Here is a 21,361-nt window from a genome sequence, read left to right on the forward strand (position 1 = left end):
AATGTTTTTATGTATTAGAACATTTCGAGTGCAAATTTAAGTTATACAATGTAAATTATATGTAATATATATCTTATAATATTTATTTTACAGAAGGAGGCATAGAAGGAATGTTATTTGATAGTCATAATCAACTTGGTTCTCCTCAGTTAATATCCACAGTGGTATTAGAAGATAAGCCTAGTGAAGTAAATGACGAAAAACCTCAAACAGATGAAGAAATTTCAAGCACCAACAGCCCTCAAATTTCTCAAGAATACAACACTGTAACACCATCTCAATTTGATTTGAGCTCAAATATAAATTCTGAAGATAGTATCGGTGTGACTGAAGTTCCAGCACATACTGAAACTCCTAACAGACCAATAGAAGATCATGTAACTACAGATGATGAATCCCAACCAATTGAAAATGATCAACATACGGAAAATAATAAACCAACTAAAATTGATCAACCATTTGAAAATCCAAAACCAATCGAAAACACTGAAGCTGATTCTACAACAACTTCTTACGTAACTGATGATCAATCAATAACAAATAAACCAGAAACGCTAAATAATAACGAAGAACAAAATGTATTATACAACACGGTCAACGAATCTCAAGATTATCTAGCTCCATCAACTCAAGTGCCAGAAAGCTATGAACCTGCAGTAACAAGTGTACTTCCCACTAGTGATCAAAACCGACCAGAACAAAACTCCGAACCAGACGTCTCAATATCCATCACTACATACAAGCCCAACGACGATTCTATTGTAAATCAACAACAAGTTGATAGTGATAACAAAGCAAGCGAAGAGACCAATAATCCACCCGTCAATGAAGATTCCAACACAAATCCCATTGATATAGTAACGGATTTACCTGCGAGTGAAATTAATCCATTAGAAGTAGGAACTCAAACGCCCACGGTTATAGCCGACGAAAAACCTATGGTTTCCGGAAATAATGTCGATGGCTTGAGACCATCAAGTATCGACGACATTATTTCATCAATATACTTGGTCAAGGACTCAGTTAAGAACTCATTAGAAACTTCATCAAAACCTACTGAAACCTCAAATGAAGAAATTGGATTATTCGAAAACGATTATCAAACAACCCCGCCCGAAGATTTTCCATCAGAACAATACAACAATAACGAATCTCAGACCACAGTGAGCAGTATAAACAGTACTCCAGAATCACAAAAAACAGATGTGATAAATGAAATCTCATCAGAAAGTCCTTCGGCCACGACGGAAGCAAACATTTCCCAACCGTCCGAAAACGCCGCTGACGGATTGGCGGGAGTAACCCAAATTCCAAATATTTCACCACAATTTGAAGTAAATTCCGTAGAACAAGGAGTATCTACCGATTTACCATCAAACAGTCCTGAAGTTGAAGCGACAGTCGACGATAGTAAAAGTCCAGTGGAATCTCCAACAACGCAAAGCATGCCTAATTCCGGTGAACAGGACTTAGCGAACAACAATGGACCAGAAACCCCTAGCAATCCGATCCTGACTCAAGTGCAGAACGCCGGCGAACCAAACGCCGAATCACCAGCATCAGAAGTAACTGTAGTAGTCGACGACAACAAAACGCCTGAGATCAGCGCACCGTTATCCGAACAACATGAGGTGCCTGTAGATGATACAGCGGTAGTAGTCAATCCGGCCGCGGAAGAGAAACCAGATAACGTGAATAGCCCAATCATAACGAATTCGGATGTACCAGCGGAAGTAGTCACACAAACGGTGGTAACTGGCCGACCAGTGGTCAGTACTCCAGACGACAGTGACAAGAGGTTTGGTGAACAGAACAGTTCGTCGTTCCGTCCGCCTTTCCAAGGAGGAGACGACAACAACCACGAAAATGAACATCCCCGACCGGAAACCGCTGATGCTGTGCACATACCACTTGACACAGAGACGCCTGCGTTCAACCCTTCTACAAACGCTCCACTCGCCACTTACTCCCACAAACCTTCGTACACACCAATCCCACAATCGACGTGGACACAAAAACCATTCCACCAAGACTCCACCTCTGAAGCGCCTTTACAACCAGATCAAGGTTTCCCAGACGAGTACGACGATGAAAATGAAGCAGTTTACGGGCCAGGCACATGCAGGTGAGTGATGACAATGTTGTTTAATAATTCAATATGGGGTATGGTGATAATCACGAATCGCCTTTCCAAGAATAATATAATAATTATTCTTATTGTTTTACGATTTGAACGTTTTACCGCGCGTGAAATTCATAATTTTCTTTAAGTTGTGACTTATGTTATATTTAATATATTTAAAGACTCATGGTGTTTTTTTAAATAATTAAAACAGATACGGTGGAAAAGTATATGTTTCTGCTCAGCAAGTGCCCAGAGATGACCCATGCGATTTCTGTTTCTGTTTCCGAGGCGATATAATTTGTCTACAACAGAGCTGCCCACCGCCCATATTCGGGTGCTACCAGGAGAACATACAAGGTTTCTGTTGTCCGCGTTACGAGTGTCCGGTGGCCCAGGCCACGTCTGTCAACGTTACCACGACCACCACTTCAACCACAACCATGGTACCACCACATTTTTTCGCCAACGCCTACCGAGGCGCGGCCAGACGTACCGGATGTCTTATCCACGGACACGCTTACCGCGTGGGCGAAGACGTAGGAATTGCTTCTGGTCCTTGTCTCGAGTGCATGTGAGTATATCTACCTAACACAAACGCGTCAGCCTTTTTATTTTTTTCGGTCTCGGCGTGTGCTACAGACTATTAGATTTTTTTTCTAAATCATATTATAACACGACTATGCGCTGATTTACCCTTTATGGTTGACACTTGTTTTCTAATTGGCCTAAATAAAAGTACATATTCAAAAATATTAAACATGATATGCTATTTCTACTAGTTCTGAAAAAATAATTATCAACCATCAATCTTTCTTTGACTTTGTAAGTTTTTACAAACAAGTATTAAAAAAAAAGTATATATTTGGATCTATGTATTATGCAATATTAAATCATAAAATAATTAAGAATGGTTATTATCTATAAATTATAATTTTATAATTAATATTTATGTAGTTGTCAAAAAAACTTAAAATTAAAACAAAAGTAGACTATTTCTTTGAGGTTTAAATGAATATACTAACTATTGTTTCAATTTTTTAGATGCGGTGCCGACGGCAAAATGAAATGCGATCCTAAGCCTTGCAGTCCAGAGCCTTTGCTCAGAAAAATGATGGCCGAAGCAGTCGAACAAAAGAGAAGGTGAATAATAAGAAAAAAAACGTTCAACGACTAAGTGCCAAATACCACAGTTAACGACAACACGAGCAACGAGAACCAAAAGTAGACGACCGTCAATTTTTTTTTATATTTTACCTTTTTTACTTTTTTTCTCATTATCAACCACACCGCACGAAATGTCCACTTTCGCGGCATTGCGTTGCTCAATACATAAATACCATCACTATTACGACGAAAAAACAAAAGACAAACATGGTATGCCATCGTGAAAACATTGGAGACTGGTTCTAATGAGTATTTTATATTTATTACTTTTAGTTTATTAAAAAAAATAGGTTAGTTATTTATTGTAGTAAGACACTTTTAGAAAGAACGTTGATTGTTTACATCAATTTTTTTCCAAGCGATTTTATACAACTGAATGAAATTAAATTTAACTATACGATTAGAAATTTAGAAAACATAATTAAGTATAATATGTAATATAAATAGTATAGTTGTAGGCTTAATGCCATAACAGTAAGCAATACACGCCACATTGCTACAAAAAAATTACGATTTTATAAAACTTTTATACTCTTTTTTGTATTGAAAAATCTAACCGTCCAAATACAATTAATTCCGAATTTTTTCTAAAAGTAATTGTATATCGTATATACGCATCACATCGCTGCCATTCACTTGTAATTTTTTAAGAATTAGGTACGAAATTATCCACCCAATTATATTATATTTCGTTTTAACCAAGCCCGATCCAGTGCTCATGGTTTCCAAGATGAAATGCAAAAAAAAATGTTTTATTATTATTATTATTATAACGTCAGATTTTTATCTGAGTAGTTTAACAGGCAGAAGTCAATTTATCTACTTAGCTATATTGTGTACATGCATTGCAAAACTATTAGAAAAATCGATAAATAATTTTGAAAAACTTTAAGTCCAAGAACGCGTGTTTGTGTACTGAATACGAAGGAATTTTATTTTCGAAACGTCTTCTGCCTCTCGAACACACAGATAAACATGCTGCACGGATAACATGTAAATATTATATATTGTTCATAAGTTTAGATATACATTATTACTTATAAGATAAGTTTATGATTAACAATTAATATTATAATTAGGCCAAAAAAATTGTCTACTTAATATAAACGAATGCATTTCAAATAATGTTTTGCCAATAAACTATAAGTACCTATGTATTATGACGTGAACAAATATATGTTTAGATCATATTATGGAATTTTTTTTTTAAATTATTATTAACTACTGTTTAAATTTAATATTGTACTTTTATACATAGCATATTTGTGTGTTTTATTGTGAATAATTTTTTTACTGACGTTTTTGTGATACAAGTTAATAATATTAATATTACCTACAAAATGTATTATTTTCTTTTTTACAAAAATATATTTTTAATGCCTTGTACTTTGTTTAAATAATACTGTACAACTGAACGTTGCATCTGATATTTCTGTGAAAATCTTAATATAATTTTTACTTACAAACATCATTCTTATATTATTGTGTCTCAATTATGCTTGGCTGAGAGTATTTATCTATAGATTTCTGATTTCATTTAAATAGGTATCTAAATACGGTTTTAAATTACTCTCAAATTATATTTTTGATTTTAGTATTTACTGTTACTGTGTTACCTATTCAATGAACATATTGACTTTTGAAGGTTATTTAAAAATAAATAGTGGGCATTTTTTAATGAGTACTCAAACTATTTAGATATATGGACTTAAACCCAGAATTGTATAATGCACTTAAACCCAATTTAAATTAATCATGCCTTGGACAAACAACATAATATTTACGTCAAATAATTTTCGAATATTTTACTATTGTCTATTATATGTGCAGAAATTAAATTTACTCACCGCGTATAAAAAAGTATTCATTTTAAACCATCCAAGTATTTCATGACAATGTTAAAAAATATTTTTTAATTGTTACATTAAAAGTTACTATGTAATTTGTACATAGAATAGATCATCTATTCCATGGTTTGTATACATAATTGCAAAAGGGAGTGATTAACCTTATCAGATAAGGTTAATTCAGTAATTAGAATACAACATAAAATTGACTAAAATACTTGTCCAGTAGTACTAAAAGACTAATTTTATTTCTTATATAATTTGAAAAACAACCTATAAGTATCGTAACGATGCAGTTATATGGTTAATATTGCTATATTTTTACTAAAATAATATTTTGTATCATTCTCAACAAATAATCATTAATCATGCTAAGTAATAAATTAGTAAGACATATACTTAATTAAAAATTATATTTACGCACAGAATACAATTCTGAATCATTACTTAATAAAAAAAAAAAGCTATTAATGAGTAGGTAGGTTGGATGAGGACATGAGGTACCATAATTCTAAACACAAAACAAAACAAAGATATTAATATAATATTATAATCATTCTATTTAAAAACAATCAAAATCTAATTGATAAAACATTTAAGCATGTAAAAGGTAATCATAATTATAGGTTAACATTACTACACATGGAAATGTAAACTTTTACATATTTATATTGTCAAAACATTGATACCTGATAATACCCAAATTTATAATATATAAATATTAATTGGTACTTGATTTTAATGATAAATACAACTAATATAAATATAACACTATGAATTATGTAATAGTAAATCGATAATTTAAAAAAAAATAGAAGAAAATTTAAAATATTGATGTTTGAAATAAAATAAATCTAAAAACAACAATATTATTGTACTATTTTACGGGCTTTAACTCAGCAGATCTTTTTTTGATTTCACTAGACATTTACCAACCAAAACGCCACACAAAGCTATCATGGCTACACCAATGCCCGTTTTCCAAATGAATAAAATCGATTCTCGTAAACTTGGTATAAGACTAGACTGATTTGGACTGTATTTATGTCTAAAAATAATAAAAAATAAGACTTCTTTATTTATTGGCCTTCCAAATCTATTTAAAAATTTTAATTCAAATGTTTAGTTATAAGAATACGTACGGAAGGGAAGCCATCGTGGCTAAATTTGAGTATAATTTTTTTCCTTCATTTGAATTTATGAACATGTACGGTGCTGATAATCTATTCTGTTTGCAAAATTGATCTGGTTGTAATATGTAGTCTTGTTTCATTAAGGGTCTACCTTTATCATTTGCAACAATCAAAACTGGGATGTTTCTGCTTTGATAATATTTCTGAAAATAAAAAATTATAATTTAATTATGCAAGCAAATTTATTATTTAAGCTAAGATTATACTTACTAAATAAACATGTGCACTGTATTCAAATGAACAACTTTGAGAAGAATCAAATACTAAACATACTACATCACATTTAATGTCTTTTTTAGTTAAATGATTTTCACTAATTGGCTTGATTTCTTTCAGAACCAAATATTTGTCTTGGCCATACACTTGAACACGATTAACTGATGTTATACTTGACTCCTCAGCATCATCCAAGTGATTCTAAAATATTTTTAAAAAAAATCTTATATGTCTACATCAAACATAATATTTCTATTTACATCAATTTTTGCAGTTTTGACGTGTCGTTTACATATTGTTGACTTTCCACTCCCCTTGCTCCCGATCACGTGACAAATATATACTGATCTCTGAGACTGTTTCTTCTGTAAATCAATTTTCTTACTCCTAGTAACTGTAAATAAAAGAATTTATTAATTTTGCTTCTTCTTTTTTTTTTTTTTTTTTTTTTTTTATCTCACCTTGAATTCCTGAAAGTTGGTTTTCTGGTTTCATGTTATACCCTAGCATTGCTAGATATGCTAATGTAGTATCGGCTTCAATTAGAGTACAGTAAGACCAAAAAGACAGCCATCCTTGCGATGTTATCCATCCCTAATGGTATTATATATAAATTAATTCAATAAAAATTGTAATAAATAAATTTAAAAAAAATGTATTACCTTATGATTTGTATTGTATATGCATTTCCTTAAAAGTTGTGGGTCTTCTGTGCACATGGAAAATAGTGATTTCAACTCAACTGGGCTTAAGCAGTCATCTTTATCTTTGTCATGTGTCTCAAATAAACGTGACAAAAAGTGTTCACCTTTGTGAGATAACTCGATGGTACAATATTTATCTACTTTTAAACTACAAAATAAAAATGGTATTAACATAATTATATAATAGGCTTTAAAATGTGTGACATACTTAGGATGAAGATAGCTGTATGAAAAATTTAAATTGTCATTGTATCCAAATTTTCTAATTACAGTCCATGTTGTTTGTGCTTTTCCTTTTAGTATAAATAACATGTGCAGGAACAGAAACCCTATATTATTTTAATAACATTGTTTATTAGAATACTTTAGAGTATTAATATTATTCATTTAGATAATAACCTAACGAGATCTCATTATATATTTTAATTTTTTAATTTAGTTTATACTCAAATAAAATACTTCAACTAATATATTATTATACTTTTATCTAATTCTAATAACCCGGGCTCAAAATTTAATGCACTAAAAAATAATGGAATATGTGCATACATACGCACTAAAAAAAGCCTAAGTATGCAATATTATGCAATACAATATGTCAATATGTAGTTATTTTTTTAAAAAAACATGTATTTATATAGGAATAAACTAAAAAATGTCTTATTATTTTTTAAAAAAAATTAAACAAATTTAGGTATAATTTTTTATTTTTGGTTTGTAGATCTTAACATTTTTCAATTATTCACAATCCTTCAATCAATTGTCGTACACACAGTTTTAAAATAAAGAGTCGCCCGTTTATATTTTGAATTATATTATACCGATAATTGAATGCAATTTATCGGCTCGGTAAAAGGTTTATTTTTATCAAAAACTGTGTATACAACAAACACATTTTTATTATATAGAAATAAACCTTTTTACTAGGTTGATAAATTATAATCAATTATTAGTATAATATAATTTTAAATATAGATGATGCGACGATGTGTGGTTGCTCTTTATTTTAAAATTCTTTAAGTTAATGGTTTACTAATATAATATGCATTAATAGGTATGCTAAAAATCTTTAAATATGCAAAATCTGGACAAATTTGCAAAAATATACAACATAAATTTTAGTATTTAAATTGTATGTACTATGAAACAAATTTGCATCGAATCAGATTTTTAATATGCAACTTAAGGAAATGCATAAAGCCCAAACCCTGCTTATTAAATTTAACAAATACCTTCAAGAGTAACACAGTTTGATGGTGAAATTCCACGTTCACAGTTCATATTGATAATAGTTTTGATGCCATTTAATTGTTGTAAAGGCAAATGGGAATCAAAACAATGACGCTGGAAATTGTTTAATTCTTCATCATTAAGCAGTCCATCATTATCTGTGTCACAAATCTATAACACATTACTTTAAATAACAAATATTCAAAAAATATATAATAATATTTCTGATTTACTTTAAATATACGACATAGAGCTCTTTTACATTTTTCAGTAAGCTGAAACATTAATTATATATATTAATAAATTTTTACTTAATTAACAAATTAATTGTGTATAACATACAATTTTATCCTCGACAGAATATAATGGAGCTGTGGGATGTAGAATTGCTGTTTGGGCGTAACAGAACATTTCACTAATATTCATCAACATTTTTGCTGAACACTAAAATTCACATAAAGAATTAATTTAAATCAATTAAAAATATTTTATTAAAGATATTTACTTGAACATAGGTTTCAATTTCAGGATATTCATATAAAACATCTTCAACGAGCTTTAAAAAAAAATTATTAATTAATAAATTATCATTCTATAATAGTTAATATAAATAATAAAGTAATACAAACTTACATGCATTGAAATACTATTGATGAGATCGCTTTTATTTCCAACCAATATAACAGGGTGAAATATATCACTGTTTAGTTGGCAGTCCCTCAATAATGGCATCCATTTATCTTTAATGTTTTGTCGGCTAGAATCATCAACCACTGAAAATACCAAGCAAATCACATCTGCATGGCGTATCTGTTCACATAATTCTTCATTATCCTGTTCGTTCTCTAAGATTATATGCCCAATATGTTATTTATAGTGAAACTTGTAAGTGAAATGAACACCTACCATGGTAATCAATAATATCTGTAGGCACCAATTCAGGGGTAACTTCAGCAGGAATCGTTATTGTTTCTGCCCTTCCAGGCACTTCGTCCAAAAATTCTTCATTTACCAGAGACAATATGATAGATGTCTTACCAACGTCTCTGTCACCAACTAATAAAATACGTACCGATCGCCCGGCTTGTTTTGGTCCCATTTCGGAAGACATGTTTTATTGAACATGGACTGCCAAAACGTTATGTATTTACAAAGATTAAATAATGAGTTAATTCATTCAATTGTTAATCAGTGGTATTAACAATCATAAGTTATTTTTAATAATTAGCTTACTCGAATATTTAGAACATTTTATTCTCGTACGATGAAGGTGTTCTTTCAATAATTAAACATACAAGACAATAATAAACAGCTTGAACCATAAAAAAGATATTTTGAACCCTTGTTTCTAATTTTTCTATACTATTTACCAGTTTCGGTCATTCAATGATCGAAAACAGTTATCACTAATCAGTATAACGTACTGATAACGGAAAACTGATTAAACTTTTCAGAAAGACAGTATGACCAATAAAAATGCTACTAATTCGTCTTTTGGGTGACCGCTTTATCTAAAAACACTGTAGCGCGGGGGGCATCGAGCTAAAATTGAATAGGTAAATTTAAAATTATCTATAATATTTTATATTATTATATTTTTTGCTCATTACTCAAGTAAAATTATAAAAATATTCGTTGTTTAATAAAGGTTAAGTAATTTTTAGTTTTTATACCACGAAATTATACCACTGTGGCACTGTTCTTCCAAGTCTTGGACTCGAGACTTATTATGGGACTAAAGAATTACCTATTAAACATGCACTATAGTTTCATCAAATTAGGTTATATCTGAGAAAAAACTAAGAAAAACCATGATAAAAAAAATCCAAGAAAAAAATAACTTAATGTTGCACATTTTTAATTAGCAAATTTTATTTTATTTTATTTTTTTTTGACTTGTTATTGGACTTGTATTAATTATGGCCTATATTATATATTCGTAGAAAACACTATAACAAAGTTTTCTGAATTAATATCAACGTTAATTTATGGTCTATAATTTGTTCCTATATTATATTATACAAATATAACTATAAGCTAGGATACCTATTTCGCTATTTGGTACAACCTACAATCACAATAATGGCTACAACATTGAGTTGAGACATACAATAGGTAGCTACAGGCACGAATACAGGGGGGAGGGTTCACAAAAAACCACACATCATTGTAAAATCAATACATTCATCACTCCGTTCAAAATCTAATAACGATACCGACAATCAATTCAACAGATGATAATACTGCGGCGGTAGCGGCGAACCTCGAACATAATTATATAACCCGTCCAGTACTCCAGTTTATCTTGGCCATTTTCTGACGCCATGTCTGAAGTCTATGGAGCTTTGACTCCTTATAGCTACCTAAAGTGGTATTAAATCAGATGCTTCGAGTGTTACGGGGTTATTTTGATTTGATTTAAGAATACAAGTGTGTTAATCTTTTTGAAAACAGCGATTTACAATCAAAAAATTTAGTAGGTAAGCTTTTTACTAAAAGTGGCTGATTTGTTTCCAGTTGTAAAATTAACTTTGAAGGTTTCATACTTTCTTAAGATAGAACTCAAAAGCAAACAACATATTGCGGCTTATTATCCAGCGAAATAATTAAATAAACCCATATTTAATATATTTTGTTGTTGCATGCCCTGGTCTTTTTTTCACTGATTCGCGGATTCGCCAGAAATAGACGATGCATTTCATTATGTTATATTTGTTATATATTTATTATTTATCCGTAATTATTAATTTCAATTACACAAAACCAATAAAACTTACAACAAACTAATTTAATATCTTTCTATTTCTTTTCGAAAATACAAATAACTTTAAAAGTTTAAAACTAATTATGATTGACTATCAACTGAACGGAATATCACAACAAGAGCGATGTGCAAATAAATTGCTAATAACTATAAGAGAAAGAAAAATTGATTTACAATTTTAATACAGGATGATTCTTTTATCATAAAACACTTATTATTTCAAAAAGTATTCATGTTTTTGAAAACATTTTTTTACATAGTTTCATGTTGTTAAAAATACTACGTTTTTATTAAAAAATTATATTTTTAAATATTTTTTATCCTTATATTTATTTAAATTTTTGGTTTTTTGAATGACAACATAGTTTTAATTTCATATTCCAAAGCAGAATAATTTTCTGAATATTTTGATACATAAAAATCGAATTTAGGGCGAGTAGTTTATGAGTTATAAATAGGTACCTATTTAAAGTTTAGATGCGCAGAGTGGAGTGGTACACTGGTACGGGAAACTCACCTAAAAATTAAAATATTGTAAAAAGCCAACGAGACAACACAGATAATTTTCTTACCTAAAAGTTTGATAATAGGTCAATTCACTCTAATATTAACACTAAAAGAACACTATTGAAACTGGTGAACGAAAATTTACTATGTCGTACGTGTGTAAGACGGACACAACACATGCGGGTGAGACGTCCTCTCAATCAATGGTATTATTATACATAAACCATAATATTAATAATATTATAAAGTGTACCAAACATAGACCTTTTATTTTTTAAAGGTCTACGATTCGAAAAAATAGTTAAATATTTATACGTCAATAACTGCAGGGCCTGATTTAATAAAATTAGGGCCAAGTGCACAATTTTTTTGATACACAATTTATGTACCTTGTAACCAGTGATGAAACAAATGTGATCTTTTTATCTGTTTCCTACTCATTAATCATTATATCTAATCAAACATTCTTTCTCGGTAAATAAAGCCATTAGGATTGTTTTTTTTCTTTTTAAGGAAAGATTAAGGAAGAATAACAAAAAAAACACATTAATGTAATAAAACAATATAAGTATATTAACAATATACATTACATTTTTTTAAATATTTTATTTTGTAAAAACATAATTTTTTTTTTTAATTTAAAAAATATATACATGCATGTTTTTAATAATAGATAAGGACTTAATAATATTTGTTTTTTTACAATGAATAATATTCATTAAATATGGTAAACTCTTGAATTATTTGTATACCTAATTACATGTAATGTATTATACATAATTGTTTATTATTCAAATGGTTTAATTTTTATTGTAGAATATAAAAACAAACATTCAGTTAAGACCGTTATACTACAACTAAAATTTATCACTCTATAATTTGTATGTTTTATATGCCATAAAATGAATTAACCTATGAGGAAACAAAAAAGTATCAACTCCAAAAAAAATTATCTCTAACAATATTCAAAATATATTGTTCACCAATTCAATTAGTCACATTCATGAATGTACAATTGTACATGATAGACTTTATTTTCAAATTATACTTCAATATAAATTATAATGCACTCATATGTGTATTTCTTAAATTAAATTATTATTTAAAGTTTACAAACTGTATCTATGGGTATTTCATGTATATATTTAATTAAGTTCATTTTGAACATTTAATGTTTAATAGTTAACATAATGTTGAGTATTAACTGAATAAGTAACATTTTTAATTTTAGTATAGATATAAATAAATAAAAATTCTAAAAACTTGCTTAATATTAACTCACACTAAAAACACATTAAATATTTTACCATAATACTGTATAAATAGTTCAGTGTGTTATGTTAAACTTTACAGAATAATAATACCATGGTCTCTTTGAAGTCTTCGTTTTGCAGTTGTAGATACAACACCCATTATATCTGATGGTGTTGGTAGACCACTAACAATATTGCCGCTTTGTTGATAAAATAATTCTCGGCTGCCACATTTGTTTCCATATACAATATTATCGTCATTCCTGTAACATTTCATTTATTTAGTGTCGACGAAAAATGTTATGTATGTTTAATGGTTTACCTGATGATTATATCGAGAAATGATGGTTTTTTTTGGAAAGTATCGTGTATAGAAGTGGCTAAAATTGTTTGTGAACCTAACCAATTACCATGCTTGTCAATCATACCAGCATTAGTCGTGTCCATTACCATGTAGCCATAAGTTTCATCAGTACCTTGTAAATTATATGCATCTGGGACATTTGTGATTGTGTTGTTTATAGAGTGTTCTAAGTCTCCAAGATTATTGAAACTTAAATTCCACTAAGAAAAAAATAGATTACTTCTAATTGCAACCATTATAAATATTAATACTTACTAATAGATGAATAAGTTCAGCATCATTTTCTGCTTCTTTTTCTAATAATACCATTATTGAAGTATTTTGAAAACCAGCAACAAATAACAATAGTTTTTGATGGCTGGCATAATTAGTTTGCAGTTGAAAACTTGTAGGAGTTCTACAAATACTCTCTGTAGGTGTGGTAAAGTTATATGATTCTGCCATGCTAAGTTTGGCCATCAAAGGTGTCATTATGTCTTCTTTAAGAGCAGGTTTTCTATCTAAATTATATAATTATGTGTATTTAGGTTATAAATGATAAAATTTAAAATTTACCAAGAGCTTGTAAATTTAATGGAATGGAAGTTGGTCGAACTGGTTTATTTGATTTTAATATTTTTTCTAAAACAATGAATAATAATATATTTAATATTTTGTACATAATATATACAGAAAACAAAAAAAAAATTAAACCTTTTTCAGTCTGTGCTTTAATATCAAGATCAGTATAATGTTGAGATAGTTGTTTGTCATACAGTGCTTTTGAAACAGCATAGTCATCATCACGCAATAATGGGAAATATGGGTCACATAATGTTCTATATTTATCATTATTTTTCAAATTGTCATCATTTGTTGTTTTAGGCAATATCCTAAGACTCTGATACCTCGTTGTGTCTTTCCTGGAACAAAAAATTTTGATTTCATAAACAGCATAACAAAATGAAAACTAAATGTTATACCTTAAAGTAACAAGTTTTGAGAAATTTGGCATTTCGTTCAGAGATGATTCTAGAGAAGAACAACATTTTTCAGCACCAGATTTTTCTAATCTTTTTTCTGCTTTGATAATAGATTCCTTCACAATATCTGGCATGCTACAGATTGATCCACTATTACTATCTGGGGTATCTTCTTCTTCAACTGTGAATATATTTTTATTTTCTGGATTTTTGTTATTTTTTGGACAGTCTTGCAATTTATCAGCCATCTGAATCAGCCAGTAAGAGATTTTTTAAATTGCAATCATTAATATGCAAAATTATATGATATAACTACCAACCTTATTTTTTTGCCGCCATTTTGATGCTTTTTTCACAGATTGTTTCAGTGAGGTAGCCGTTTTTCTTATTTGTAATACTTGTTCTCTATCCATAAAAATGTACAAGAGTTGAGTGCCTAATGGTAAATGAAAACTTCCTTTTACATTTTCAGCTGGTATCTATAATAAATCAATCAATTTGAGATAATTTTTAAGTAATGACTTATAGTAAAAATGACTAATAAAAATGTATTAAAAATAATTTTATGACAAAATAAAAGTTAAATATTTTAGATTTAAGTGCCTTGCCTTATTAATGAAAGGATTTGTCAATTGGATTAATTTAGTTAGTTCAAATCCAAATTGAGTAACAACAATTCTAGAAAACAAAATAGAATTAGATAAATTAAAATTTTAAATGATAAATCAAATACTTGTTTTGATGTAATAACATTCCACCTAAAACTTTGTTTTTTTCTTGCATACTTTCAAGTATTTGCATTGCTTCCAAAAGAATATTTCCACCACTCTAAAAAACATAATATAGTTAATATAGACATTAAAACCAAAATATTACTATTATAGATTTTACCTTCGGAAATTTAAGTACTGCAGTGGTACTAAACACGTTTGAAGAAACTAGCAGAAGTGAAAGATATGATGAAATTACAGTATTTAACTGTTCACAGAGAATTTTATGGTCTGAGATTTCAATGATATTATAGTGATATGTGACTAAAATATTATATAAAGTGTCAGCTCGATTTTGCAAAATACTATCTGGAATATTTCTATCTGTTCCAACACACTGCAATAGATATAAATAATATAGTAAATGACTTTATAAATAATTATAAACATTTTCATAAGTAATTATACTTAAATATCTATTGTAAAAATAATATATGTAAACATCAAATATTTATAGTTTAATAAATATTCATTAATTACCAATGTTGACGAACCAAAGTGTCGAATAGCAAATTTCCCAGAACGTAATGCTAATACTGAAGGAGTTGAAAAAACTGAAGAAGAAAACTTAACAATCCCCATTAGTTGGCCACTTAAAGCAAGCTTTTGTGAAGAGCTTACCCATGGAGGATGAAAGTATAATATAGAATTTTGTGGATCATCAGCTTCAGTAGTACAGAATCGTGGGTCGTAAACAAATACAATTAAAAGTTCTCTAAAATACATAATCAAACAAAAACAATTACAACCAAAAATTAAAAACTCATGGGTAAAGTACTATTTGAAATTTTTCCTATGCATAACATTAAATTTCAAATTTAACAAAATCTATATGCTATGTGCAGTAAGGGTTAGGACCTAAGGTATTTTATTTGAAAATTAATAGTATATACAACCTATAATAACAACACAATATTAAGAAAATTATACAGTAATCAAATTTTTAAAATTCTACTATTATTCATGTATACATTTTAACAACATATTTTATTCTATGATTTGCTCCTGAGCCTTTATTTATCAATTATGGAATAAAATACGATTATAAGTATTTCATCAAAATCTGAGCTTGATAGGTAATATATTTATAGATTAAACATTTTTGCCGTTTATGGACAATTGGTAAGTAGATTAACTGGACTTGGTGATTGCTTTACAGGTGGTTCCATGCTTCTATATTATAAACGATATTTTTATCATGAGGGGTTCAATATTAGCTTACCTCGACATGGTACCAGGTTCTAAACAATTATTGCAGGTAAATAAATTGGTAAGACACTACACCACGAAAGTAAACGGAGGGATGTAGTCCACAAGCCCAACATCAGTGGTACTCAGGTCGCCGGACACCATGATCACGAGTGCCTGCTGTAGCAACAGCATCAACCAAATTTTACGGATTTGTTAAAATATATTAATCAACGTTACGTAACCTGTGACGCCACAGACGTCGAAAGAAGCTGAGAGCCATTCCCACGTTAATCACCTAAAAACAAAGATGAATCAGGAACAGTGGTAGAGGGGGAAGTAATGATTTAATGAATACTGATTAGTTGGATAGCTGCATTTGCGTAGGAAAACAACATTATTATATTATATATACAATATTATCCTCTATAATAATAAAATTTAAAAATGACAATATCAGATATTGGAAATATCACAGACCAGTGACCACTGTTTTGAGATAAGAACAAAAATAAGATTAAACTTGATAATAATACTATAATACCACCACCTTAGATCATATATATATATACCACCACGATCTAAGACATAAATCGGCCTACAATATAAGGGCTGATTTTACTTAATGTCGTATGACTGAATTAGAATATATATGATATGTATTCTTTAATCGTGGAATGAAGATGAACATTATAGCATTATAAATTTAATAATATTATAGCCTATAGGGTCTTTAGAGTGCCACTCTATGATGGATTGAATGGATGAGTTCCACAGTGGTGCCAACGCGAAAATATTTCTGTTAGATGGTGGGCAGCATGCTCCCTTCCGTAAATTTTTCGATCATCACTTATCTTGTTAGTTGTTTTGTTTTTCTGGTAAACTGGTAACCATCAAGTAAGTTACTCTGTGTCTATGAAGTTACCCAGGGCGGTAACCACCGTTATAGATTCTATTATAGAGCCTATAAGATGCAGTATAAGCTAGTATAGCGTATAGCCCAAGGGGCAAAGACTAAGATATTATCCTTTAAATAGTTTAAATTATAATATAAAGTAAATATATTATTTAATTTTCAACTTTAAGAGTAGTTTCTGATAGAAAATGGGATCTCGATTTGTCTCCCACAAATCAAGAAAAAAGTATAAAAAATTACTGAAATGGGAGTATGCAAGACCAGTTTTTGACAAAAACAAATATACTTTGTAGTTGTAATTCAAAAATGAATAACTAAGATAAAGATATTACCAAATATTTAAACTTAAATTTTGTTGACATGATTATATTACTTAAATTATTTTTGTATTTTTTATGATGCTGTTTAAACTTTTTTAATATACAATCAATGGTCAATGTATATTACACTTATCTGTTATAGTATCTCATATTTATTATAATACGACTATACTCCAGTATTGCGCGCACTTAGCCTTACATCTTTAGCAGATAGGCGCGTTAAAGCTAATCTGGCCTTTTTAAAAAAGTTAATCGATGGTTCCTTAAATGCCCCTTCACTGCTCGTCCAAGTAAACTTTAAAGTTCCACATCGGGCCACAAAGTCTCGAGTTCCTTTTACTGTACCTCTCCACTGTACCAATTACGGTAAAAACAAACCAATTGACCGCATGATGCGGTTGGCTAACGAGGACCCCTCCTTTCTCAGTTTACCTTAATATTGTGCCATTTTTGTACATTTATTGTATGTAATTTTACTTGTGTCCTAATTATTTTAGTTTATATTTACTGTGCCTGTAATTCTGCTGTATTTTTAGGCTATCGGCCCTTGTATATGTTAGCTATCTTATTTTACTGAATTATTGTTGTGTACTGTACTAAATAAGGATTTTTTTATTCCGTGAATTAATTAATAAATAAATAAATAAATAAATAATACATATATACTATCATAAAAAAAAATAGTGTTTTTAATATAATAATTATTGAAAAAGTTACGCATAATATATCAAAAAATATATAAAAATAATAATTGTCTGAAAATATCAATCATACAAATTATAATGTGTATTACGTCAAATAATCATATTAAATAATCGTATACAACTTAATGTTTATTACTAGGTAAAACTTCGAAATGCTATACAATGCTACGAATTAATATGGAAATACATACAAAAATTGTGTAAAAATATAATTTTGAATTTTCTATATAAACATTCATAGTTGATTTTGAAAAAACAACATACATGATGATTCTAGTATATTTTCTCCTAAAATTTGAGCTGTAATTTTGGATAATATTTGAAATTTTGATACAATATAAATTAAGAAATTATACAGACTATACAAACGCAGCTACACGATCACTAATCTCACTAAGACATAATTGTATAATGGCAGAAATACCAGGATGGTGAAATAGTCGATTAGAATATTATATGAGAAAAAAATTGGATAACAAATCAACCGCAATTTAATAAAATTATATTTATGGCGTGCAGTATTGTGGTCAATGCCAATTACTGCTCTCAAAAATACTATTGTCTTATTTCGTTTCTAAGACGATGTCAGCGTAATATTTGTTTTCTCTCTCAGACACACGTGTAACATAAATAAAATGCTTTCAGCTAGGTTCGTTTTTCATGACTTTTGAGTAATCTTAAAGTAAAATTATCTATTACAAAAATTATAGAGGATAATATTTTTAAGGGAAGAATACATATCGGTGTTATATTTTATTGTAATTTGATTTTGCATTCGACTTACTTAAAAAAATGCTGTACATTTAAATTATGTTTAAATTATTTTGAGCTAATATATTTAGACAAATCGATATGTCATAACCTCAAACAATTATTTATCTATTGTTTTTGTAATGGGTTATTTTACTCTAAGATTACTCAAAACATAAAATAATGATTTTGCGTAAAAATGTTTTTTTTTATGTTCTGCATAGGCCAGAGACAGAAAACTAACAGTGTGCTGACAACCTCTTAATTTCATTTCTGAAAATGTATTAATTTATTATTGCTGCTTGTTAAGTACTTTTTTTTGGAGTGTAAGCCACTAAATAATACTTTATGCAGTATAAAGTATTATTTCCAATAAATGATTTATGAAATGGCTTTTTAATAATAATTTTTGTATTTTTGTCGTATTTGGTCTATCACATGCGTATTTGTCGTCAACTAATGTGTATATTTTTAAATATATTATAATTATAATTTTACATTAATATTCATATTATTTTATATTAGTATTCATATTTTAGATGAGTATAAAAATTATGTTGTAGACCACACATTATAACATATAGAAACACGTGCAGTGACGTAGTATATATGATAAGAATATCCATTAATATATTCTTATTAATTTACAATTATGTGTTTTTTATGGAAATTACATGTTAAGAAGGTCTGTTATTTATTCTACAATAGATATATGAATAATTTAATATGAGGATATTATATAACCTAGATTAAACCCAAGTTTCGAAGTATAAAATAGAATTTTTGTGATTGAATATTTAGTTTGTTAAAATGATTATCCCAGAGCAGTATATTAAAAATAGTGGTTTGCAACGGAAAAATGCCGAGGATACCTGTAATACATATATACAAAGAATGGTTTGGAAATCTAATGAAATAATTTTAGACATAGGATGTGGACCAGGCGATGTAACCTCAGATATTCTTTATCCTTTATTAATGAATAATATCAATTATTTGGTTAGTTGATTTTAATATTTTTTATAAGTAAATTGTATTTATATAATATTGTTTTTTTAGATTGGTTTTGATAAATCAATAAAAATGGTAGAATATGCTAAAAAACCATATGAATGCTCTAAGATGGGTTTTGAAGTTCTGGATATTTAAAATTCCAATGACTGCTATTTTTATTCGAACAGATTTAACAAAATATTTTCATTTTTATGCTTACAGTGGGTTCATAATCAATCGAATGCCTTGTGTAATATGCATTTAATGTTGAAAAATGGTGGAGAAATTTTAGTTAACTTCTTGGCAATCAATCCGTTTGCTGAATTGTATACATCTTAGAATGCAGAATGGCAAAAATATGTTAAAGTGAGCAACTATGTTATTGTTTTTTCTTTCATTTTAAGTAATAATATAATAACTTATAATTTAATATATTTTTAAAATTTTTTAAACAGTAATTTAGATAGATACGTATAATTAAAAAAAACTAAAGTAACCTAGCTGGTTATATTAAAATAATAAGTTAAAACAAATTGTTATAGTTATATATTTTTCTTATTAAATGTATGATCAGTACCAGATAGAACTTGTGAGTTGCCGAGTATAAATTGATAGAATGGTAGGATGCCATTATGATGAACTAAGTACCTAAAAAACTTAATTGTTTTTACCCATTTATTAGATTTTCTTATTAAAATTTTTATAACTAAGCGGTTCGGTACTTACCATAACTATAGCGCTGCGTATAATGATTAAAATACCAATAAAAATTCAATATTATAATTTTATTAAAATAAATTTATAATCAGTTGTTATATTAACAGGATATAAAACAAATATGCAATAATTTGTATTCAGATGAAATGAGAAAAATGTTTATTAAGGCTGGATTTCGAATTATTAATTTATAATCAAGTGTCAAAAAATATAAATTTTCAGACCTTTCATTAATTTTAAGTAATTATAATTAATTTAATTTTTGTTTATCTTAAACTTTAAAAACAATGATTTTTTAACAATTTACAATTATTTATATCTCATACTTTATTATTGAGGCATTAAATCAAATCTAAAACCTAATTGCATGCACTAAACATAATTTAAATATATCTATGTAACTTAGGTTAGGTTAAATTGTTTTAAATTAAAACTTATAATTATGAACAAAAAAATCATGCCAATTAATTTTTTTAATTTATCACGAAAATCTAATCTTATCATATAACCTAACATTTGCTTATGGCTCTATAATATATTATTTACCACTTCAATATATTTGTAACCTTTTCATACTTATCAGTTAAATTAATTTTTTGTAACAAATTCACCTGTTAAGTGTAATGGTGTGTTCTATTCTCTATTAAAATCTTATAATTGAAAGAATATAAAAA

The 21,361-nt window shown here is 28.5% G+C and overlaps 3 protein-coding genes and 1 pseudogene across 4 annotated transcripts in view; 2 read left to right on the plus strand and 2 right to left on the minus strand.

The window, feature by feature from the left end:
• Positions 1–4,760, plus strand: part of LOC132922250 (putative uncharacterized protein DDB_G0282133) — a 65,400-nt gene extending 60,640 nt beyond the window's left edge. For both annotated transcript variants that reach the window (XM_060985663.1, XM_060985664.1), the window contains exons 10-12: positions 94–2,125; positions 2,337–2,696; positions 3,167–4,760. In XM_060985663.1, coding sequence (XP_060841646.1) covers positions 94–2,125; positions 2,337–2,696; positions 3,167–3,269 — 2,495 coding nt within the window. In that variant the 3' untranslated portion in view covers positions 3,270–4,760. The remainder of the gene's footprint in view (positions 1–93; positions 2,126–2,336; positions 2,697–3,166) is intronic.
• A 912-nt stretch (positions 4,761–5,672) lies between these two features.
• LOC132922253 (mitochondrial Rho GTPase) lies at positions 5,673–9,881 on the minus strand. The gene is made up of 14 exons (XM_060985666.1): positions 9,713–9,881; positions 9,386–9,607; positions 9,113–9,324; positions 8,985–9,035; positions 8,822–8,923; positions 8,713–8,754; positions 8,482–8,650; positions 7,458–7,578; positions 7,208–7,397; positions 7,007–7,139; positions 6,806–6,939; positions 6,540–6,746; positions 6,279–6,472; positions 5,673–6,184 (listed from the first exon to the last, which is right to left on the minus strand). The coding sequence occupies exons 2-14, from the start codon at positions 9,588–9,590 to the stop codon at positions 6,028–6,030; spliced, it is 1,917 nt and encodes a 638-aa protein (XP_060841649.1). The 5' UTR covers positions 9,591–9,607; positions 9,713–9,881; the 3' UTR covers positions 5,673–6,027.
• Positions 9,882–12,300: 2,419 nt separating this feature from the next.
• Positions 12,301–16,788, minus strand: LOC132922252 (BLOC-3 complex member HPS4). The gene is made up of 13 exons (XM_060985665.1): positions 16,646–16,788; positions 16,322–16,585; positions 15,580–15,814; positions 15,221–15,436; positions 15,063–15,157; positions 14,938–15,007; positions 14,650–14,808; positions 14,330–14,577; positions 14,061–14,269; positions 13,923–13,988; positions 13,623–13,867; positions 13,326–13,567; positions 12,301–13,266 (listed from the first exon to the last, which is right to left on the minus strand). The coding sequence occupies exons 2-13, from the start codon at positions 16,327–16,329 to the stop codon at positions 13,098–13,100; spliced, it is 1,962 nt and encodes a 653-aa protein (XP_060841648.1). The 5' UTR covers positions 16,330–16,585; positions 16,646–16,788; the 3' UTR covers positions 12,301–13,097.
• A 2,999-nt stretch (positions 16,789–19,787) lies between these two features.
• On the plus strand, positions 19,788–20,923 carry LOC132923059 (uncharacterized; annotated as a pseudogene).
• The last annotated feature ends 438 nt before the right edge of the window (positions 20,924–21,361 follow it).

Source organism: Rhopalosiphum padi, chromosome 2 (assembly GCF_020882245.1).
Source record: "Rhopalosiphum padi isolate XX-2018 chromosome 2, ASM2088224v1, whole genome shotgun sequence".
Lineage (NCBI taxonomy): Eukaryota > Metazoa > Arthropoda > Insecta > Hemiptera > Aphididae > Rhopalosiphum > Rhopalosiphum padi.

What these genes read in the sequence shown, in the direction of transcription:
- LOC132922253 (XM_060985666.1), bottom strand. Translation starts at nt 9,590, where the DNA reads ATGTCTTCCGAAATGGGACCAAAACAAGCCGGGCGATCGGTACGTATT. An exon ending in CTCTATGTCGTATATTTAAA is followed by an intron (nt 8,651 to 8,712) that starts GTAAATCAGAAA and finishes AATGTGTTATAG; the next exon opens with ATTTGTGACACAGATAATGA. An exon ending in TCAAAACTGCAAAAATTGAT is followed by an intron (nt 6,747 to 6,805) that starts GTAAATAGAAAT and finishes AAAATATTTTAG; the next exon opens with AATCACTTGGATGATGCTGA.
- LOC132922252 (XM_060985665.1), bottom strand. An exon ending in CAAATCCTTTCATTAATAAG is followed by an intron (nt 14,809 to 14,937) that starts GCAAGGCACTTA and finishes GATTTATTATAG; the next exon opens with ATACCAGCTGAAAATGTAAA. An exon ending in TTTCTCGATATAATCATCAG is followed by an intron (nt 13,267 to 13,325) that starts GTAAACCATTAA and finishes GAAATGTTACAG; the next exon opens with GAATGACGATAATATTGTAT.